Consider the following 19014-nt stretch of genomic DNA (forward strand, 5'->3'; position numbering starts at 1 on the left):
CCCTGCCCCTGCCGCTTGTCTAGTTCCGAGACTCCGCCCCCACCAAGCTGTCAAGCCTCCGAGCTCCGCCCCACCTCTTGAGCAAGTTCCGAAGCCCCGCCCCCTCCGTGTGTTCAAGCCTCTGGAGCCACGCCCCCATTTGGGGGGCTAGTTTTCTAAGCCCTTGTCTTGTCACCGAGGCCCGCCCCTGCTGTGTGTTTAACTCAGAACCCAGCTAGCTCGGGCACGCCCAGCCTAAAATTCCAGGCGCTTGTTGCTGGGTGGTCTCTGCTCGCCAGCTCGGCCCAGAGATTGCCACCGGCTCTGCGCATTCTCCCGTTGGGTTTGACGCTTTCTCCCCAGCTTGAAGAGAGCAACACGGTGCGGTGCGGCAGTCCTTGGACGCAGACAATGGAGGCAGCGCTGGCAGTGACCCGGTTGCCCCCGCACGACCCGAAGACACCAGCACTATCGGTGGTGGACATGCACACAGGCGGCGAACCTTTGCGCATCGTGCACGCCGGGTGTCCGGAGGTGGTTGGGCCCACGTTGCTGGCCAAGCGGCGCTACATGCGTCAACACCTCGACTACATAAGGCAACGGCTTGTGTTCGAGCCCCGCGGCCACCGGGACATGTATGGGGCCATCCTGGTGCCCAGTGAGCTGCCCGACGCGCACCTAGGCGTCCTGTTCCTGCACAACGAAGGCTACAGCTCCATGTGCGGCCACGCGGTGCTGGCGCTGGGCCGCTTCGCGCTCGACTTCGGTCTGGTACCCGCTCCCCAAGAAGGCGCCCGAGAGGCCCGGGTCAACATCCACTGCCCTTGTGGGCTGGTGACGGCCTTCGTGGAGTGTGAAGGTGGCCGCAGTTGCGGCCCTGTGCGCTTCCACAGCGTCCCAGCCTTTGTCCTGGCTTCAGGTAAAGGGTGAGACCCACTAGACCCCGTGGAGACACAATCAACGAATCTAACCACTGCTCTGCGCAACTAACCCACTCTGCCTGCCCTTGCCATTAATAAACAGGTAATTCCAGATTACTACAGACACGCTTCAGTGTCTTTGCCTTGCAGGTTTGGGAGATGCAATTCTCTTGAGCAGATCCATCCTCCAAGGCCTGGGGAGCTTAGAGTGGAATGGGGAAGAATTCTGTTTCCTTTAATGTCCTGACTCCTTGCTTGTCAGGCATTCGTAGACACTTCACAGTAGACCGAAGTTAAGGAGCAAAGAACAAGGTGTGCACCAGAGTTCGAGTATAGCTTAGAATGTGCTTGGTAAGCATATTACTCTTAATAAGTTACTGAACGTGACCTCTCTTTTCCTCAGCTGTTAAGTGCCTTCCCTCTGCAGGGAGGAGGACACCAGTTCCTGGTCAGCCAGGGCTACACAGTGAGACCACCTGGCTTTGGGGAAGAACTAAATGACTCTGAAGGAACTGAATTTGTCAGCAAAACTATTGCTGTCCTTGTTGAGAAACAAAGTCCTTGGCTGGACACCGCAACCCCTCGAAGCCATGCAACCTTAGGCAAAGTTCACAAACTCCTTGACTGAGTCTATACCTTCATTTGATCTCAGAGGTTTTTGTGGTTAGTAACGAGGGTATGAAACATTCTTAAAATCCTATGTTTTTAAAGTTAATGGGTGTTGGTTGTTTTTTTGTTTGTTTGTTTGTTTTGTTTTGAGACAGGGTGTCACTGTGTAGCCCTGGCTGGAATGGAACCCTAGAATCTCTGTGTTGACTAGGCTGGTCCTCTGTCCCACTTGCCTTGACTTCTTGAGTGCTGGTAGAATTTTAAATATCTGAAAAAATATCCATCAAGAAACAAGAGACTTCAAGATATGTAGGATTGTTTCCTGGAGATACAGACGCATGAACAGGGTTTCTGGGTTCTGCAGTATAGATCCTTTGCTGTCTGACTAAGCAGGTAATCTGCATAATCAGAGCATTTACAAAGAGGAGCGTCCCTCTCAACAATCACCTGGCAGACGCTGCTTTATCATCATCCCGGGTGTCCCTGTAGCAAGAATATCCAGCCTGCAACTTGCAGGGCCCATCTGACCAGGATGCCCTCCATAAAATGTTCACTTACTTAAAACATTTTTTAACAGTTCGTTTTTTATTATCTCTGGGTTTCATAGCGCTCCGGCATGAAACTTGCCACAGTGGCAGGTCAGACACACCTGCCAGCTTGAGTTCTATCCCTGTAGATGTGTAATGCTTGCCTGGAAGCGAACCGGGAGCTAATTCAGCCAATCCAGGAATAAGGTTACCTACCACTGTGTTTCTCCCAAGTCTTCAAGCTGTGCAAAGCATTCTTAGAAAATCTGATCTTGATCCTCCCTGAATAATTACACTCTGGGTCAACCTGGGCATGAATGATACTGTAGCAGAACAGGCTTAAGGCAGCCTCAGTAGAGGAAATACCTGTGATGAGGAAGGCCTTGGAGGAATTTGATGCCCTGTGAGAGTGTGGGTATCACGTCCAGACTGGCACTTGGGGGAAATGATTTAGGATATAATAGTAATAGTGATAATAATAATAATAATGATTAAGGTCAGGATGATGATTATTATTGTTATTATTATTATTAGTTTTTCAAGACCAGCCATTTAACTAGCTGGCTACCTAGTTTCTCCCTAAACAACTCAAGCATCAGATTAAAAGGAATCCACTTCATGAGACCCTACAACTGGGTAGCAGTAGCGGGAGCAGCTGTGTGTTAGTCTCTGGTTCACTAACAAAGAGGGATAACTAGACCTTTAGATACCATACTTCCCCACAGCACTCCTATGTGACAGCAGAAAGTTAGTGGACTTGAATGGTCCTGCTGAGGCACGAGGAAAAGGAACTCCTACATCCTCTTCCTGGAAGCACATAAAAGCCAGGGGGTGGGATTGAAGAGTGTTGGCCTGCCCCTTCCCACCGCAGTGGCCTTGTGTTGGAAAGTCACCATCTGTGAACTGAAGTTGTCACCAGTGCTCACCTGGGAGGTGAGCCCAACCCAGAGCTCACTGTACCACACACACACACACACTCTAAATTACCTTTATATTGTTCACTGTACCCTAGGGGGTCTACTACAGTAGACTGTAAGTGATAGTGACCGAATGAGTAGCCGCATTGATGGAATTTGGAGACTGTGCAGACTGGCGGTTGTGGCTATCTGGTCCTCTTGAGACTGCCATTCTGATCAGAAATTAAACTTTGGCTTTCATATTAACATTCACCACGCCTACTAACCTGTACCTGGTGCTTGCTGTGTGTTACTGCATGGAATTCTCAAAACAACACTTGGAAGGGGGCACAGTAATTCCATTTTCTGTGCGAGGGCAGCAACACTGTTCTGAGAAGCAGAGCCGGGATCCAAACCAAAGCCTGGCAGGCTGTCTTCCTCTCGTCCTTAACAGTCTGCAGTTCACAAAGATATATTTCGATGTTCTGGAAAACTCACGTATCCAACCTCATTCATATCACGGAATGTAGTAGATTTGAAATTTTATCCTTTGTCTAACTGAACTTTCAAAGGAAGGCTGTTTTATTTATCCATCCTGTAACTCTTTAATCTCCTGGTAAGTGTGCCCTAAGGGTTGCCTGAAGGGAATCAATTTAAAATCCCAGTGATAAGCTTGCTTAGACAGAAGGAAGGACTTTAGATTTTGGATTGAATTCTCAATACAGGTTACAGGTTTCAGGGAGCGGGCTGAGACTTCATGGTCAGCTGCTTTTGAATTTGGCTCCAAGGTCTGCCATTTATTTGGTGGGCATCTCAGAAGAGCGGGAGTATCTTAAATAATAGCACCTGCCTCTTGGTGCTGAGGTAATTAAGGGGCTAGTGTAGGCAATGTCTCTGGGATGTACTCTAGTTGAGTCTCTTCATTTCCAATGTCCCCACATAAGTGATTTTAAAAGAACAGCAGCAGCCAGGGGTTGTGCAGATCTGTGAGCCCTGTGTGAGTGGGATGGGCATGTGCTACTAGAACCAGATACTTAAAAAAAAAATCAATTAAAAAAATTGTTTGGCATTATAACTGAAGATAACCAGTTTGTGAATACCTTTCAAGTCCTCCTCAAGGCCTTCCCCATTAGTATGTATTCCTTTGTAGTGTTCACAGGAGGATGTCCCAGAGTTTCCCCATCTCTTAGTCACTCTGTGTTTCCTACAAAAGAGCCTGGAAGTAGATTAACAGACAGTGTATCTAATGGAGAAGAACTGGATCATCCAGATACATCCTAGCGTACCCAGCCCATTAACTGGGAAATGCACCTAGCCCTCCTTTACCTGACACTTCGAAATGGATGTCAGCTTCATTTCTTTTCATTATGAAAGTCTCTTCTTTCACGTTAACAGAATTAAAACTATGAGTTTCTTTTTTAACCCCCTAACAAACGTACCTGCAAATGCCTATTTCAGACCTCACGGTGAATGTTCCTGGCCATGGAAAGGTGGTGGTGGACATTGCATATGGTGGGGCATTTTATGCATTCATTAGTGCAGAAAAATTAGGACTTGATGTGTGTTCTGCGAAGACGAGGGACCTTGTGGATGCAGCGAGCGCTTTGACAGGAGCGGTAAAAGCACAGGTCAGTCCCAGTACTACCGTGGGTGACGAATGTCTCCCTCTGTGGCTTGGACAAATACAAATTATCACATTCGTTAAGGAAATTAGCACAGATACATTTAAATATTTCTTCATACTAACAGTGTTCAGCCTAAAGGCCTCAGACTTGATGCTTGGGAATCCTAGCTTTAATACTGAGAGCATTTGTCACCTTATCACCAGGTGTCCTTGGCTTTCCTGCTTTTTAAAATCAAGTCAGTTTAGGTGATAAGTGACTCTATTCTTTTCATTTCTAGCACAATTCTGCCAATGTACTTTGAGTCAGAACATATAGGTAAAACATTACAGAGTTTGAATGTTTTATTATGTGATCAATAGCCATAAAGATAGCATGATTGTACTTAATATGCTTATTTTGATCATTATTATGAGCTCACTTAACAAAGCTTAAGTTTGACATGGCTTAGGGGTTAAGAGCACTGGCTGGTTTAGCAGGGACCCAGGTTCATTTACAGCACCCACATGGCATCTCATAACCATCTGATGCCCTCTTCTGGCTTCTTGGGTACCTGACACATATGTGCATAGACATAGGGCAGGCAAAACATACATAAAATAAATATATTTAAAAGAAAACATGCAGGATATTGCTGTTTGAAATTAGCATTTTTCTGGCACTATTGTTACAAATATGCAGAATTATTTTATTGCAAATTTTAACACTCTTAATTTGTATCAGTTTTCTGTCCTATCAGAGAGACAACTACTAGTTTTAAAAACACAAAATAATTCAACTTCAGTTTTTGACGAAACCAAAAAAAGCCTCATTTTTTTTTTCTTCCATCGTTTTCTTAATAAAAGGAGCAATTTTGAGCTTTCTGTCAAAGCTTGAACTGCTCAGGCAGGGCACGATGGCAGTGGGCGGGCTCTGAGAAAACCCAGAGTCTCTGTACTTTGAGAGAATGGAAGTCCCAGCATCATAGCATTGGGCAGAGGAACTGCTTTGTCAGCTGTTGGCCAGGCCATCCGTACTGTCAATGGAGATTTAGGGAATGATCTTTTGTAGAGCAAGGTCCAAAGTTAATGTTCTCTAAGTTGAACCTTAGTCTTTTAACATATATTTAAGAAGAAAGTATTGCATATGTCAGACACTAAGCTAGATGTGAGAGGCCCAAAGGAAGGACAAACACCAGTATTCAAGGATCTTGATCTAGTGGAAGGAGTTAGCACACCACGCTGTGTGCTGTAGTGGAAGGCAACATGAAACTGTAAGCAATGAAAAATAGTTTTCAGGTCTCCTTATCTTGGTTTGACAAACTGGACTGTAGGAATTCAGGTCTAAGTGGCACGTGATAAATATACGATGATTATGGTGGTCTCAGACATCACTATCAGATACGATGATTACATCGATCTCAGACATTGCTATCACAGAAATCCAGGAAAAGTTCAACTACTAGACCTCCCAAGGACTGGAAGCACTGATTCTTTTGGCTTGGATATCCTTTCGCACTGATAGTCCTGGGCTATGTGTCTCTGTGTGCAGTCACTGCTTTTCAAGGACCTGCTAGTTAGTTTTTATTTTGTTGTTTTTCCTTCTTCATCCAGTTGTTTCTTACTTACCAGTAGTCTCTGAATCCTTTTCACTTTCTTTTTAAAAAGTTTTACTCTGCTGGATTTTCCCACATTCTCCCCTTCCACATGATGGCCTGAGCTCAGGCAGTGAGCCTGGGAACTCCCCATCCTGAATTCAGAGTTTCACACAGAGTATGTGCTGGGTGTTCACATAAAATAGGACTGTGCATTTAGTTAAGGCTAGATTCAGAACAGTTTCCTCAGCAGGAGCTCAGCATGATAATCATAATTGCCAATAAAACTTTATCAAGAGAATAACATAAAAGAAAGTGGTTACTTGCAAACGTATTCTACAAGGTAACTTTAAAAATGATATGCATTGACAAGATTATGACTAGGAGTCTATTGTTGACATTATTTCTTAAGATGAATTTGAATCAAAATCTTTTACATTGGTTGTTTTATTTGCAGTTTAAAATCAACCATCCTGAGAGTGAAGACCTTGGTTTTCTGTATGGAACCATCTTGACAGATGGAAAAGATGCTTATAGTGAGGAGCCCACCACCAACATCTGCGTGTTTGCAGATGAACAGGTATCAAGACTGTGATTGTTAGGTTCAAACATGCAACTAATAGACCAAACTCACATTCCTGTGATTACCGATTCTGAAACAGGTCGACAGAAGCCCCACGGGCTCGGGAGTGACGGCCAGAGTTGCCCTGCAGTATCATAAGGGGCTTCTGCAGCTGAACAAGACCAGAGCCTTCAAAAGCAGCGCAACTGGCTCTGTGTTCACAGGCTGTGCTGTGAGGGTGAGTGGCACTGACTCCTTATACGCGAATGTCTTTTGAGGCAGAAAAGGCAGGATCTGGGTGCTGGATACGTTTCTTCACTGTATTCTCAGAGGAACATTTGAAAGCAGACCTGTAAAAGCAGCTTGTGTTCAACTGGGGTATCAATTCTCAAAGTGTAGTGTTGCACCTCTAAGTCATGGGTCAAAAAATAGGTTTGTGATAAAACTAAGACGTGGTTGCTTCTCATTCACTCTCTCAGAAGTAGTCACTGTGTCCCCACAGGCAATGTGATGAGTGACATCCTAACCAAGTGAATAATTGAATGCAGAAGCAGGTGAGATTGCAGCTATTTCTATTGAGACAGACGAGAGAGGCTCGCAGGAATACAAAACAATGCTACTTTTCTCCTTTATAACTCTTTGGCATACTGTTATCTTTATATACACTTTACAAAAAGTGTGTATACACATCACTGTGTAACTGGTTTGTTTTTAAGTGAAAACACGAAAGAAAAGTCTTTAATTCCCAGTAAGTACTGAGAGATAGAACATGCATGAAGAACTTCTAGAAGTCCTCAGATAATAAGGTGTCAAGGAATCCTGAGACTGAAATATTTGAGAAGTACTATATTAGTTTGGAGCCTCTGCAGGTTTTGATGTGTTGTATGGATGTGTTGTGCTTCATACAGTAGTATATAAAAGATGTGAGTTGTAAAAAATAGAATTTTTTTGCAATTAAATCAAATTGCAAATGTGCTAACAATGAATCTACTCAGCAGTAAATGAGACCTGCTACAGAAGCTACATTAGTGAATGAGTATACTCATGGAGAACCTGTTAACATAGGGAGCAATCCACCCTACTGTAGCCAGTTTTAAACTTTTTTTTTCCTGAATACTGAGTTACCTTTAATCTAAGAATCCACATTTTACACTGATTTTATAATATACAAGCCATCTATGTTGTATGTAATAATACGAATCACAATGTGTCTTCAGAATCTGAGATTGAGTTTAAATAGAAACCTAGAGTATTTACTGGGCACGGTTTTGTGTGGCAGTTTCCAAGCTAAGAACTTTATGCTATTTCACTTAACCCTTAAGTGAGTCTTAGAGAACATCACGGGCATGGCAGTAGGGACAGCTAAGAGCTCACAACTCTGATGGCAAACAGGAGGCAGAGAGCACTGTGTGAGTTGTGTGAGTCTTTGAGACCTCAGAAATACCTCCCTCACCACCACCACCACCACCACCACCACCACCACCACCCCCCCCCCCCCGCCATGACATAGTCATTCAAACCACCACAGAGGTAGTGCACTTGCTCAGCAAACACAGGACCCTGGGTCCAACCTACACTGCAAACATGATACATAGTAGAACTGCTGTATCTTGATTTAATACCTGACATTTACTTTTACTTTCAATTATTCTTATTTTAAAAATTAGAAAACCAAAGATCACAGGAAGGGTTTTGTACTTAGCAACATTTATAGTGGCTGTGACCAAATACCCAATGGAAGGTTTTACTCTAGCTTATAGTTCAAAGGAATATCTTCCATAATGGCAGAGAGAACACAGCAGTACATTGGGAAGGCCTTGTGGCAGGAAGCCATCTATCTATCGGGAAGCACAGTGAACAGGGAGCGGGCTAGGCTATAAACCCTTAAGACCACCCCCAATGACCCATTCCCTTCAGTGGCTCTCCACATCCTAAAGGTTCCACTGTTTCCCCAAAGAGCAGCACCAACTGGGAGCCAAGTGTTCAATATTTACATTAACCCATGGGGAACATTTCGTACTCAAAGCAAACTGACAGCGATTTACTTTACATCTGCTGGTTCCTCACTGCACTGCACACCTTCACTGGAAAGAGCCCGGTGCCTTGCTGGACCCTGGATGGCACAGCACCTTCCAACGCTCATCCCCTGTGCTCCCAGTTAGGTGATCCCAGATTTGGGTCCTCAGTTTCCTTCTAGTCTTCTTTCTCCAATTAGATGCCACTGGACAATTTTGTCTACTTCCTGGACTTTGGTTCTTGACCATCTGCTGAGATAGGTCTCAAACCTTCACCCCTGTCCTGTGGACTCTCTAGATCTGTCCAGTCTAACCCTTGAACAGTTTGCTATACTCATCTTTAAGTATCTGTATCTAAGTATCTTAAATTCTGCATATTAAAATTCCTTCTGTCCTCCCTTCCTTCTCTCTTCTTCCCTGCCCCCTCCTCACACACACACACACACACACACACACACACACACACACATATTTTTCTCTTACTTTTCTATTTCTGTGATAAAACACCATGGCAAGGCAAAGTATAAAGCATTTCATTTATTTTGAGGCTAACAGGTCCAAAGGGCTAGAATCCATGACTGTCATGTTCGGGAGCGTGGTAGCGAGCAAGCAGGCAAGGCTCTGGAGCAGTAGCTGGGGGCTTACATCTTGGTCCAAAGGCAGAAGGCAGAGAGAGAACTGAGAATGAAGTAGGCTTTTGAGGGTTGCCTTCCCCGGTGACACATCTCCAACAAGGCCACACCTCCTAATCCTTCCCAAACAATTCTACCAACCAGTGACCAAGCACTCCAATACTTGAGCCCACAGTGCCATCCTCATTCAAAACACCATGCTATCTTTCTTCACCTGTGTTAGTGGCATAAATAAGACACGTCTGAGCTAGAAACTGCTATCTGTCTGCATTGTCAGGCTATCAATTCCATTCCCTCTCTCCTCCCCGCTAAATGCTGCCTTATGACTCCAGGTATCAGTTAAGAGTCAGAAATTTTTTTTCTTTTTTTGAGACGGAATGTTGCTGTGTAGCCTAAAGTTCCCTTTAAGCAGGTTTCTGAGCTTCTAGACCCTCTCCCATGTATCCCCTTTTCCGGATAGGTTAACTAAAACACACATCTGACTTTGTCACTCACTTCAAAACCTTCCTGTGCCTGAGGATCGACACATAGATTTCTCTAGACTGAAGAGGCAAACCTTAGTGACACCGGCCTGGAGGAGTTTCTTAGTACCCTCCTTTTGTCTTCTTTTTCAGGAAGCAAAGTGTGGAGATTTCAAAGCTGTCATAGTGGAAGTTGCAGGACAAGCCCATTACACGGGGACAGCAAACCTGACAGTGGAAGATGGTGACCCACTAAGGGATGGCTTTCTTCTCAAGTGATTTTTTTTTCATACATTTTAAAGGTTTTCCTTAGAAAGTAATTACCTTTTGATGATGTTTTCTCTGTGTCGTGTGCAAATCAGTACCCAGCTATACTTATAGGCTAATTTTTATACTTTCTAAAACAGTACATTGTATCTAAATGTAAAATATTATACTTCCTATTTGGCAACCTTTTGAGCATAGATGTCACTAATGGGGAAACAGAGTGCTAAGAATCCAGAAACTTTTTGATCATTAGTATACATAGTCTATGCTATGGGAATGACAATACTTGTAATTTTCTTTGAATGCTAGCTTCAGCTATACTAGTAGATGTTGGGAGTTTGTTATTTTAATGTTCTAGTTTGAGTGAAATAAAGCAATCTATAAGCGCCATGCTCATTGAGGTGAGCTATTATAATGTTCTCAACACTCGGCATAAATAATCTTGGAAGGGTCAAAAGCAGTCAGCTTCTTTAACAGACATTGTTATAGCTGCTGCTGGGGTATTGGTTTTGCTACAAAGCCCCCATTATCTACACCAGCTGGTATCCAAGTGCCACAAAGTTACCAAGTAATGCTGCAAAGACCAACTGGTAACCAGAGTTTTGCGGTCTCTTTAGATGGTGCTATTTGGTTTGGGGTGGTAGTTTGATTGTGTTATCAGGTGATTGTTTTTCCTTTGGTTCCTTAACTGATTCTAAGAATTGATTCTACAACCTCAAGCTACATTATTGAAATAATGTGTGTGAAGTAAGGTGTGAAGTAAAAATTAATCTATAAATCTTGTGAAATGAATCTCATGCCCCCATCAGCTGACCTTGACTGGTGTGTTGTTGTTAACTGATAGGGCCCTGAAAGTCTAGAAGATTATAGATAAAGAAGATAGAAAAGGTGGGCTCAGGAAATGTTGCATAAGCCATATCTTATGCCAAGCAAGTTTAGCTAAGAAGTACGCCGTCTTGTATGCTATTTGGGGATGAGGAGGGGGAATGGGATAGAGCCAGCAGAAAGCTATCATCCAATGGGACAAAGTCAGCAGGAAGCTAGCCAAGCAGTGCTACACAAAAGAAGCACAAGATACCCCAGGGCATCACAATCCAAGCACACAGAGTCCCTGGGACTGATAACTCTAGTTTCTTCAGTGGGGAAAGCCAAGTTTCCAGGATCGGAAACCTTTAATTCTTTCTAGGCCCTGGCCCCCTTCCCAGACTGGACTTGGCCAAGTTTGTCCCTGAGCAGGAACATTAACTAGGTTCCTATTGTCTTTTCATGGAGGCCTCTGGGAAAGCCTTGGATCAGCCTGGTTCTCAACAATCACCTACTTGGTAGATTTTGAACATGAAGAAATCTCATTACTGGCATTCATGGCAGTTAATACTTACCTTTGAGCCTATTTAAAAACAAACAAACACAGAGAGAGAGAGAGAGAGAGAGAGAGAGAGAGAGAGAGAGAGAGAGAGAGAGAGAGAGAGAGAGACACACACACACACACACACACAAACCCAAAGCAAAAAACAGTGCTTGAAAGCCAGGTGTGGGGGCATATGCCTGTAATCCTGTAATCCTAGCACTTGGGAAGTGGAGCCAAGAATATTGTAAAGTTTGAGGTCAGCCAATAGATTGAGGCCCTGTCTTTTAAAAATAAAATGGATCATTGTCTGCCATCCTAAACTGAAACATTAACTGTGGTGCCTTCAGAAAATTTGGTATATCTTCTGTGAGGTATGTATTGGTATTACTTCAGTTCTGAACACACTAGATGCTGAATTAATCCATGCTAAGTGGTGGTCTCACCCAGCAAGCCTTTATTGACCCATTTTGGGGGGTGTCTAAAACTTCATTACCAAACTTAAAGAAAAATATAAATATTTTTTTAATTTCCCCATCACCCCCAAGTAGTTGTGGTTTTGTGTCAAAACTATGACTTACTTCAAAGGAAAACGGGGCACTCTTACTAACTCAGTGTGACTAGATTTCCATAGATTAGGAGATGTGCTAGATTTAAAGAAATAAAAGTAGAACCACTATTTTCTCTTAATCTTGTGTCTCATTAATAAGACCAAACACATACACATACTTTTCTTGAAAAGAACACACTGCTGTTGGTATCCCATGGCTACCAAAGGTGCAGAACTTTATCCATGACAGTTAGAAAGCCTTGGCTTTTGGAAGTAATAAGGAAGGGATGGCTTTTGGTGGTCTTTCTTCTTGTTTTAGAATTGTGTACAGATAGTCCATCCTCCATCCACTGCCTCAGGGTAGAGCCCTCTGCCTCACCTGAGGGGTGCCATGGCTTCATCCCATGTGTATATGGTAAGGAGATGCTGGACAAGCATGTTGACTCACTCCAGAGGCTGTGTGACTCCAGCAAACAAGTAATGCTTAACACCCACCATTCTAATCTGTCCTGTCCTTTGCCCCGCCTCCCTCGGAATCAGAGAGAGAAACTACAAAAACCAACCTCACCTCCTCTGGCAATCAGATGGGAGCAATGTTGATTCTGCTTCTAGATACTGCTCCCTGCAACCCAGTCCATCGCAAGGCTTCCCGTGATCAACAGACTGCAGCACCCACCACCTGAGTGCTTAAATGTATTCATCTAAAGATGATAAAACAAGCAATCTTGACTGTGTTTTATCGTGCTTCCGCCCCAATGCCTCCCCCTTGGGATTCAAGCTCCTAGATACACTCTCCTCCTGTATCCAACCACTGTCTGGTTTCTGTGTCATACTCTCTGGGAACTGCTTGGCCTGTCAGGTAGAACTGCTTGGCCTGTCAGGTCACAGGGTTCATCACACCCATGGTGGACTGTGCTGGCCTTGTACTCAAGTCTACACGTGAGAGCAGGATTCCTAACTCTTTGGTGCAAGGGTCACCCCCACACTGACCCAGTGAGACTCCCTAGACCACTGGGTTGATACTCAGCCCCCAACTGCATGTGATACTGCAACTGTGTGAGCCACAGCCCATACCCTCTTCTTGTTCCAAATCTAGCAGCCCCATGGAGGGAGCAACAGTGTCAACAGGCCAGACCCCTGGAGCTCCTAGGGAATGAACAACCATCCAAAGAATACACATGGTGCTGGATGCATACATGACAGAGGACGACCTTGTTGGACATCAGTGGGAAGAGAGGCCCTTGGGCCTGAGGGTGTTCGATGCCCCAGTGTAGGGGGATGCCAGGGTGGGAGGACAGGAGTGGGTGGGTGGGGGAGCACCCTTGTAGAGGCAGGGGAGGAAGGATGGGATGGGGGTTCTGAAGGAGAGACCTGGAAAGGGGAAAACATTTGAAATGTAAATAAAGAAAATATCCAATCAAAAGGGAAAAAAAAAAAAAAACTGGAGAGATGGCTCAGCGGTTAAGAGCACTGACTGCTCTTCCAGAGATCCTGAGTTCAATTCCCAGCAACCACATGGTGGCTCACAACCGTCTGAGATCGGATGCCCTCTTCTGGTGTGTCTGAAGACAGCTACAGTGTACTTACATATAATAAATAAATAAATAAATTCAAGATTTCTGGCTATTAAAAAAAAAAGAAGAATTGGACTACCTTTCAACCCTCAAAAGCCACTCATTGTATACTGTTCCTCCATAAAGCAATGTTCATACTTCTAGGTAACTACTCAACTAAAGTCTTAAAATGCAGATTTGACTTGATAGGGCTTTTTCTAATATTCTGGGATGTCTTGGAGACGCCCCCTTTGGTAACAAAACATTTTTTTGCCAAATCTACCTTAATGACCTGATGGAGCTCAGTTTCACAGATGAGTGGGCCCTTACCAAGCAACTTCTCTTGACCCTAAAATACTCAGAAAGTCTGTCCTTTGGGTACAGGATGGAACTGGCCTCCACAAGCAACTGTCAAACTGAGATGACACCAGAAAATGTACCATTGTGCCTTACTAACTATATCACTCACCTGCCTTGCTTTGACCCCTTTAACTGCCCCAGACATTCTATATAGCATTCCTTTCTTTTTCATTCACTGACCTGCCCCTAAGTTATCCCATTCATGCTTTAGGAAATAGGATGTAGGGTTAGAATAGAGCATCTCTGAAAGGAGATAAGGATGTAAGGGGGTAAGGACTGGGCTCCAGTAGGAACAGAGAAACTGGCAGAGAAGACACTGTGCACCAGACAAGGAAAGAAGTGAACCAGGATGGCGTGAGGTCCCTCTTGCTCTTGAACCATGTCCCTGACCGTGGGCCTTGTTTGACAAAGGTCAACTGATAGTTTCTTCACACCTTCTGTCTTAGTTTTCACTGCTGTGAGCAGACACCATGACCAAGGCAACTCTTATAAGGAAAACATTAAATTGAGCCTGGCTTACGATATAGGTTCGGTCCGTTATCATCAAGATAGGAACATGGCAGCATCCAGGCAGGCATGATGCAGGAAGAGCTGAGAGTTCTACATCTTCATCTGAAGGCAGCCAGGAGAAGACTGGCTTCCAGGCAGCTAGGATGTGGATCATAAAGCCACCCATAGACACGCAGTTCCAAATGCTGCCATTCCCTGGGCCAAGCGTATTCAACCCACCACACCTCCATGACGTTCATTCTCCATAGTACAGCACACAAATGCTGTCCCGTGAAAACCGTGCATATTTCTCTTTTACCTCCTCCCGCATCCCTTGCATTGTAGCCTAGAATTCTGACACTGTCAATGTCAGCATTTACCTCTTGCTGTCATGTTTGCATTCACTGTATCTCTTCTTCTTATCTGTTCCCCCCTCTCAATAATCCTATGTAGTTTGGCAGCAAAAGTCTTTATCAACTTCTCTAGCAATGAGATGGGATTTCATATTAAAATACAACACTCATCTCCTTGTAATGTATCTATGTTTGCCTAAGACTGTAAGTCTTTTGGGACAAGGGTCTTTATTAGCTATTTCCTAAAACTAGGTTGAAGATCGTATTTACTACACAACCTATAGGTTGTCTAATTTTAGGAAATGGTTGTCCTATGGGGTTGACTTTGCCTGAAAGAGATGTGGGGATTTCTGGAAACATGTTTAATTGTTACAGCTGCTGTCATCCACCGAGTAGATACAAAATGCTGCCAAGCATCCTCTGCATGGAACAGCCCCACCCACAAAGAACGCCAACGTGACGATGTAGCCCAGACTCTGTAAGGCTGAGTCGGAGAAATCCTTAAATGCACTTGTATTTACACTCTAAGGCTCTTATAGCATACACTGAAATAAACCCTGTAAGTACTGATACCGATCCCAAGACCCGCAAGTGTCCTAGTGATTCTTCAAGACTTTCTTGAGCTTGTGGTGGTGTTAGCATTCCCCTGAAGAGCCTACTGAAGCTCAAGAGTTTGGACCTCCTCCCAAGGATCAGATCAGTAGATTTGGCATTTCTGCAAGTTCTTCAGCAGTGCTGATGTTGCTGGCCCTGGCCCCACACTTTGCAAACAGTCACTTTAAAGAACACAGGTATCCAGAAGGTTTAATCAAGCCTTTCGTACTCAAGGCCACAATCTGGAGATGCAGGGCAGCCTGGTCCTGTCTCTCCTCAGTCAGTATTCACCAAAGTGCTGGTGACTGGTACTGCCTTATGTGGCACACATACCACATCCCAGAGACCCCCTTCTGTCTCTCCCCATGCATTAACCAGTTACCATTCAGAGGTCTGGGCCCTTGAACAGTAGATGACATCTTCCCTCCTAGATCCACATGCCAGTCCTTGAGAACAGCTGTTCAGAAACAGGCTTAAGTGTGTGTGTGTGGGGGGGGGGGGGTAACCTCAGGGATGTTCAACATCGGCAAGGAGTCTGATGAAACAAATTTGCTACGGCACTGGTTTTCAAAGTGTGGCCCTTGGGCCATCGTCATCATCATTACTACCAATATGAATTCTTGGTTCTCACCCCAAAGCAATTACACTGTCTGAAACTGAGATTGGTAACTAGTCACTTGTAATATGACCGATTCTGTTGCCTACTCAAAATACATTGGCACTGGAATACCCCACCCCCACCCCGTTCAAGATCTCCAGGTGTGGACTATTTTCCTATCATACCAGTGTATGCCAGAGACGCCCAAGCAACATCCCCTCCCCTGCCCAAAAGGCCTCCCCTAGAGCATCTGTGCTGGAAGGGAAAGCAAGAGCACCTCAACTGAAACTGCCAATCATTTGCACCTCAACTGAAACCGCCAATCATTTGCGTGGTGGTCTGGCTTTCTCTGGCCTGTCAGGATGCTGGAGGTGAGACATGCCATCTCTCAGGCTAGCAGAACCGCGGCTTGGTCACCCTCCAGCTAGGAAAGGAGATGATAATGTGGGCTCGCCTTTCTGGGGGTACCCGGCACACGTCCCGCCCCGTGCTCCTGCGTAAATGGGCGGTTCCCTCAGCAACGCCTGGAATCCACGTCAAGGTTCCACCAGTCCCGAGTGGTGACCGAGTCCCACCCACTCCCCGCGGCTGCCGTTCTGGTCCGCACAACCTTTCACCCTGCTGCGGGATGAGCAGAGCAGCGGCCTGCGCGGGACTCCATGGAGGAGCAGGCTCGGCCGCCTGGCCGCCCAGCGGCGAGTGCAGCCTTGCCCGGTAGCGCGCATCCGGGAGAGGCGGCGTCCACGGCCACTGCGGCCGCGCTGTCGTTCAGCTCCGTAGCCACTGTAACGCTGGGAAACCAGAGCGATGCTGGCAGGCTGGAGGCGGCGGGGTCTCGGGGACCGGCACCTCTGCTATGGCACGGGGCAGCGGTGGCGGCCCAGGCACTCGTGCTCCTGCTCATCTTCTTGCTGTCTAGCCTGGGCAACTGCGCGGTGATGGGGGTGATCGTGAAGCATCGGCAGCTGCGCACGGTCACCAACGCCTTCATTCTGTCTCTGTCCCTATCTGACCTGCTCACCGCGCTGCTCTGCCTACCCGCCGCCTTCCTCGATCTATTCGCACCGCCCGGGGACTCGGGGCCCTGGCGCAGTTTTTGCGCGGCCAGCCGCTTCTTCAGTTCGTGTTTCGGCATCGTGTCCACGTTCAGCGTGGCCCTCATCTCGCTGGACCGCTACTGCGCCATCGTGAGGCCGCCGCGGGACAAGCTGGGCCGGCGGCGCGCGCTGCAACTGCTGGCCGGCGCGTGGCTAGCTGCACTCGGCTTCTCCTTGCCCTGGGAGCTGCTCCGAGCCCCCCGGGAGCCTCCCACTCCGCAGAGCTTCCACCGCTGCCTTTACAGAACCTCCCCAGACCCTGCGCAGCTGGGCGCCGCCTACAGCGTGGGCTTGGTGGTGGCTTGCTACCTGCTGCCCTTTCTGCTGATGTGTTTCTGCCGCTACCACATCTGCAAGACCGTGCGCCTGTCGGACCTGCGCGTGCGGCCCTTGACCACCTACGCGCGCGTGCTGCGCTTCTTCAGCGAGGTGCGCACGGCCACCACCGTGCTCATCATGATTATCTTCGTCATCTGCTGCTGGGGCCCCTACTGCTTCCTGGTGCTGCTGGCTGCGACCCGGCAGGGTCAGGCCACGCAGGCTCCCTCGCTGCTCAATGTGGCAGCTGTTTGGCTGACCTGGGCCAATGGAGCTATCAACCCGGTCATATATGCCATCCGCAACCCCAACATTTCCATACTCCTAGGACGCAACCGCGAAGAGGGGTACAGGACTAGAAACATGGATGCTTTTTTGCCTAGCCAAGGCCTAGGTTTTCAGGCCAGAAGTCGCAATCGCCTTGGAAATGGCTGTGCAAACAGGCTTGGGGCTTGCAGCAGGATGCCTTCTTCCAACCCAGCTAGTGGGTCAGGAGGGGAAGTGGTCATGTGGGCTCGGAAAAACCCAGTTGTGCTCTTCTTCCGAGAGGGCCCGCCAGACCCAGTTATGGAAGTCGGCAAACAGCATAAACCTGAAACCAGGGACAGTAGCATTTAAGAAGGGTTGGGGTGGACAGCTTGTAATAGCAAATTTCCACCCCTCTCACTGAATGATGTGGAAATGCGAAGAGAATCATTTATTTCATAAAGCCAAACATTTAAAACTAAAAAAAAAAAAACAGAAGTGGGAGAGTTACCACTTCATTCTCAAACGTAAAATGTAAAAGAACATTCCATTTCTTTAAAAGTGGCCAAGAGAATGTGAAATGCAAAAAATTAAAACAATCTTAAACCACACAACCAAGCACTGTAAGGTGTAAGTGCTAAAAAGCAACAACAACAACAAAAAAAAAATATTAACAGTTACTAAAGAGCTCATGTTACAGGAATCACACTGTGAGACAAAAATCACTGCACTGAACTTAACAGTTGTATTCAATACTGTTTCTTTGTTTGTTTGCTTTGCTTTTAATGACCTAAGTCCCTTGGATCTGTTTGAAGGCCCCCTGTACTTTCACCAGCATTCAACAAAACTTCAGATTCCAGAGCCTGCATGTCCAACCTGCTTGGGTGCTTAGAGCAGAAAAGTCATTACCCATATTGATGCTCCCTCCTTCCCAGAAGTTTTGTGCAAGATTTTAAATTTAGAGCTTATTTTAAACTACTTCTGGAGTTTGTAAAGGTCGTTTATTACTAGATATAATTCAGTGGTCCAAAGGGCAAAGTGAACATAGTGTGATTGTTTAAACAGAAGACTAATATTACACATAAAAAAAACCCAATGTTTCTTCTAAGCCTATTTTAACACTTATATTATCTGCCTTGGAAAACTCCAGCTGTGTCCTTCCTCTAAACTGTTCCTGTTTGATAGCTTGTATGGATGCCATTCCAAATGTTTTCATAATAATAATAATAATAATAATAATAATAATAACTTTCACACTAGAAAATTTTTTCTCTATTGGGGTAACTTTTTTATAGAGCCCAAACTGTAATTTGAAGTCATAGTCTTTGAATATAGTAAGTGATGCTAAATATGTATGTAGGTATATATATTATACATACATATTATACATTTAGTATTGGCTTTCTTATTTAGCCTTTAACTGCCAAATGTGATTCCAAAACGAAATT

General features: G+C 45.5%; 2 protein-coding genes across 2 annotated transcripts; both read left to right on the top strand.

Annotated features, from left to right (window-relative positions):
• Positions 1 to 136: 136 nt before the first annotated feature.
• Positions 137 to 11499, top strand: L3hypdh (trans-L-3-hydroxyproline dehydratase). Its single transcript, XM_052185686.1, has 5 exons — positions 137 to 898; positions 4390 to 4559; positions 6584 to 6706; positions 6789 to 6926; positions 9950 to 11499. The coding sequence occupies exons 1-5, from the start codon at positions 391 to 393 to the stop codon at positions 10073 to 10075; spliced, it is 1065 nt and encodes a 354-aa protein (XP_052041646.1). The 5' UTR covers positions 137 to 390; the 3' UTR covers positions 10076 to 11499.
• Positions 11500 to 16502: 5003 nt separating this feature from the next.
• On the top strand, positions 16503 to 18053 carry Gpr135 (G protein-coupled receptor 135). The gene has a single exon (XM_052186794.1). It carries the CDS (start codon positions 16565 to 16567, stop codon positions 17936 to 17938), a length of 1374 nt encoding a protein of 457 aa, XP_052042754.1. The 5' UTR covers positions 16503 to 16564; the 3' UTR covers positions 17939 to 18053.
• Positions 18054 to 19014: the final 961 nt, after the last annotated feature.

This window comes from Apodemus sylvaticus, chromosome 6 (genome assembly GCF_947179515.1).
Source record: "Apodemus sylvaticus chromosome 6, mApoSyl1.1, whole genome shotgun sequence".
In the NCBI taxonomy this organism is placed as follows: Eukaryota; Metazoa; Chordata; class Mammalia; order Rodentia; family Muridae; genus Apodemus; species Apodemus sylvaticus.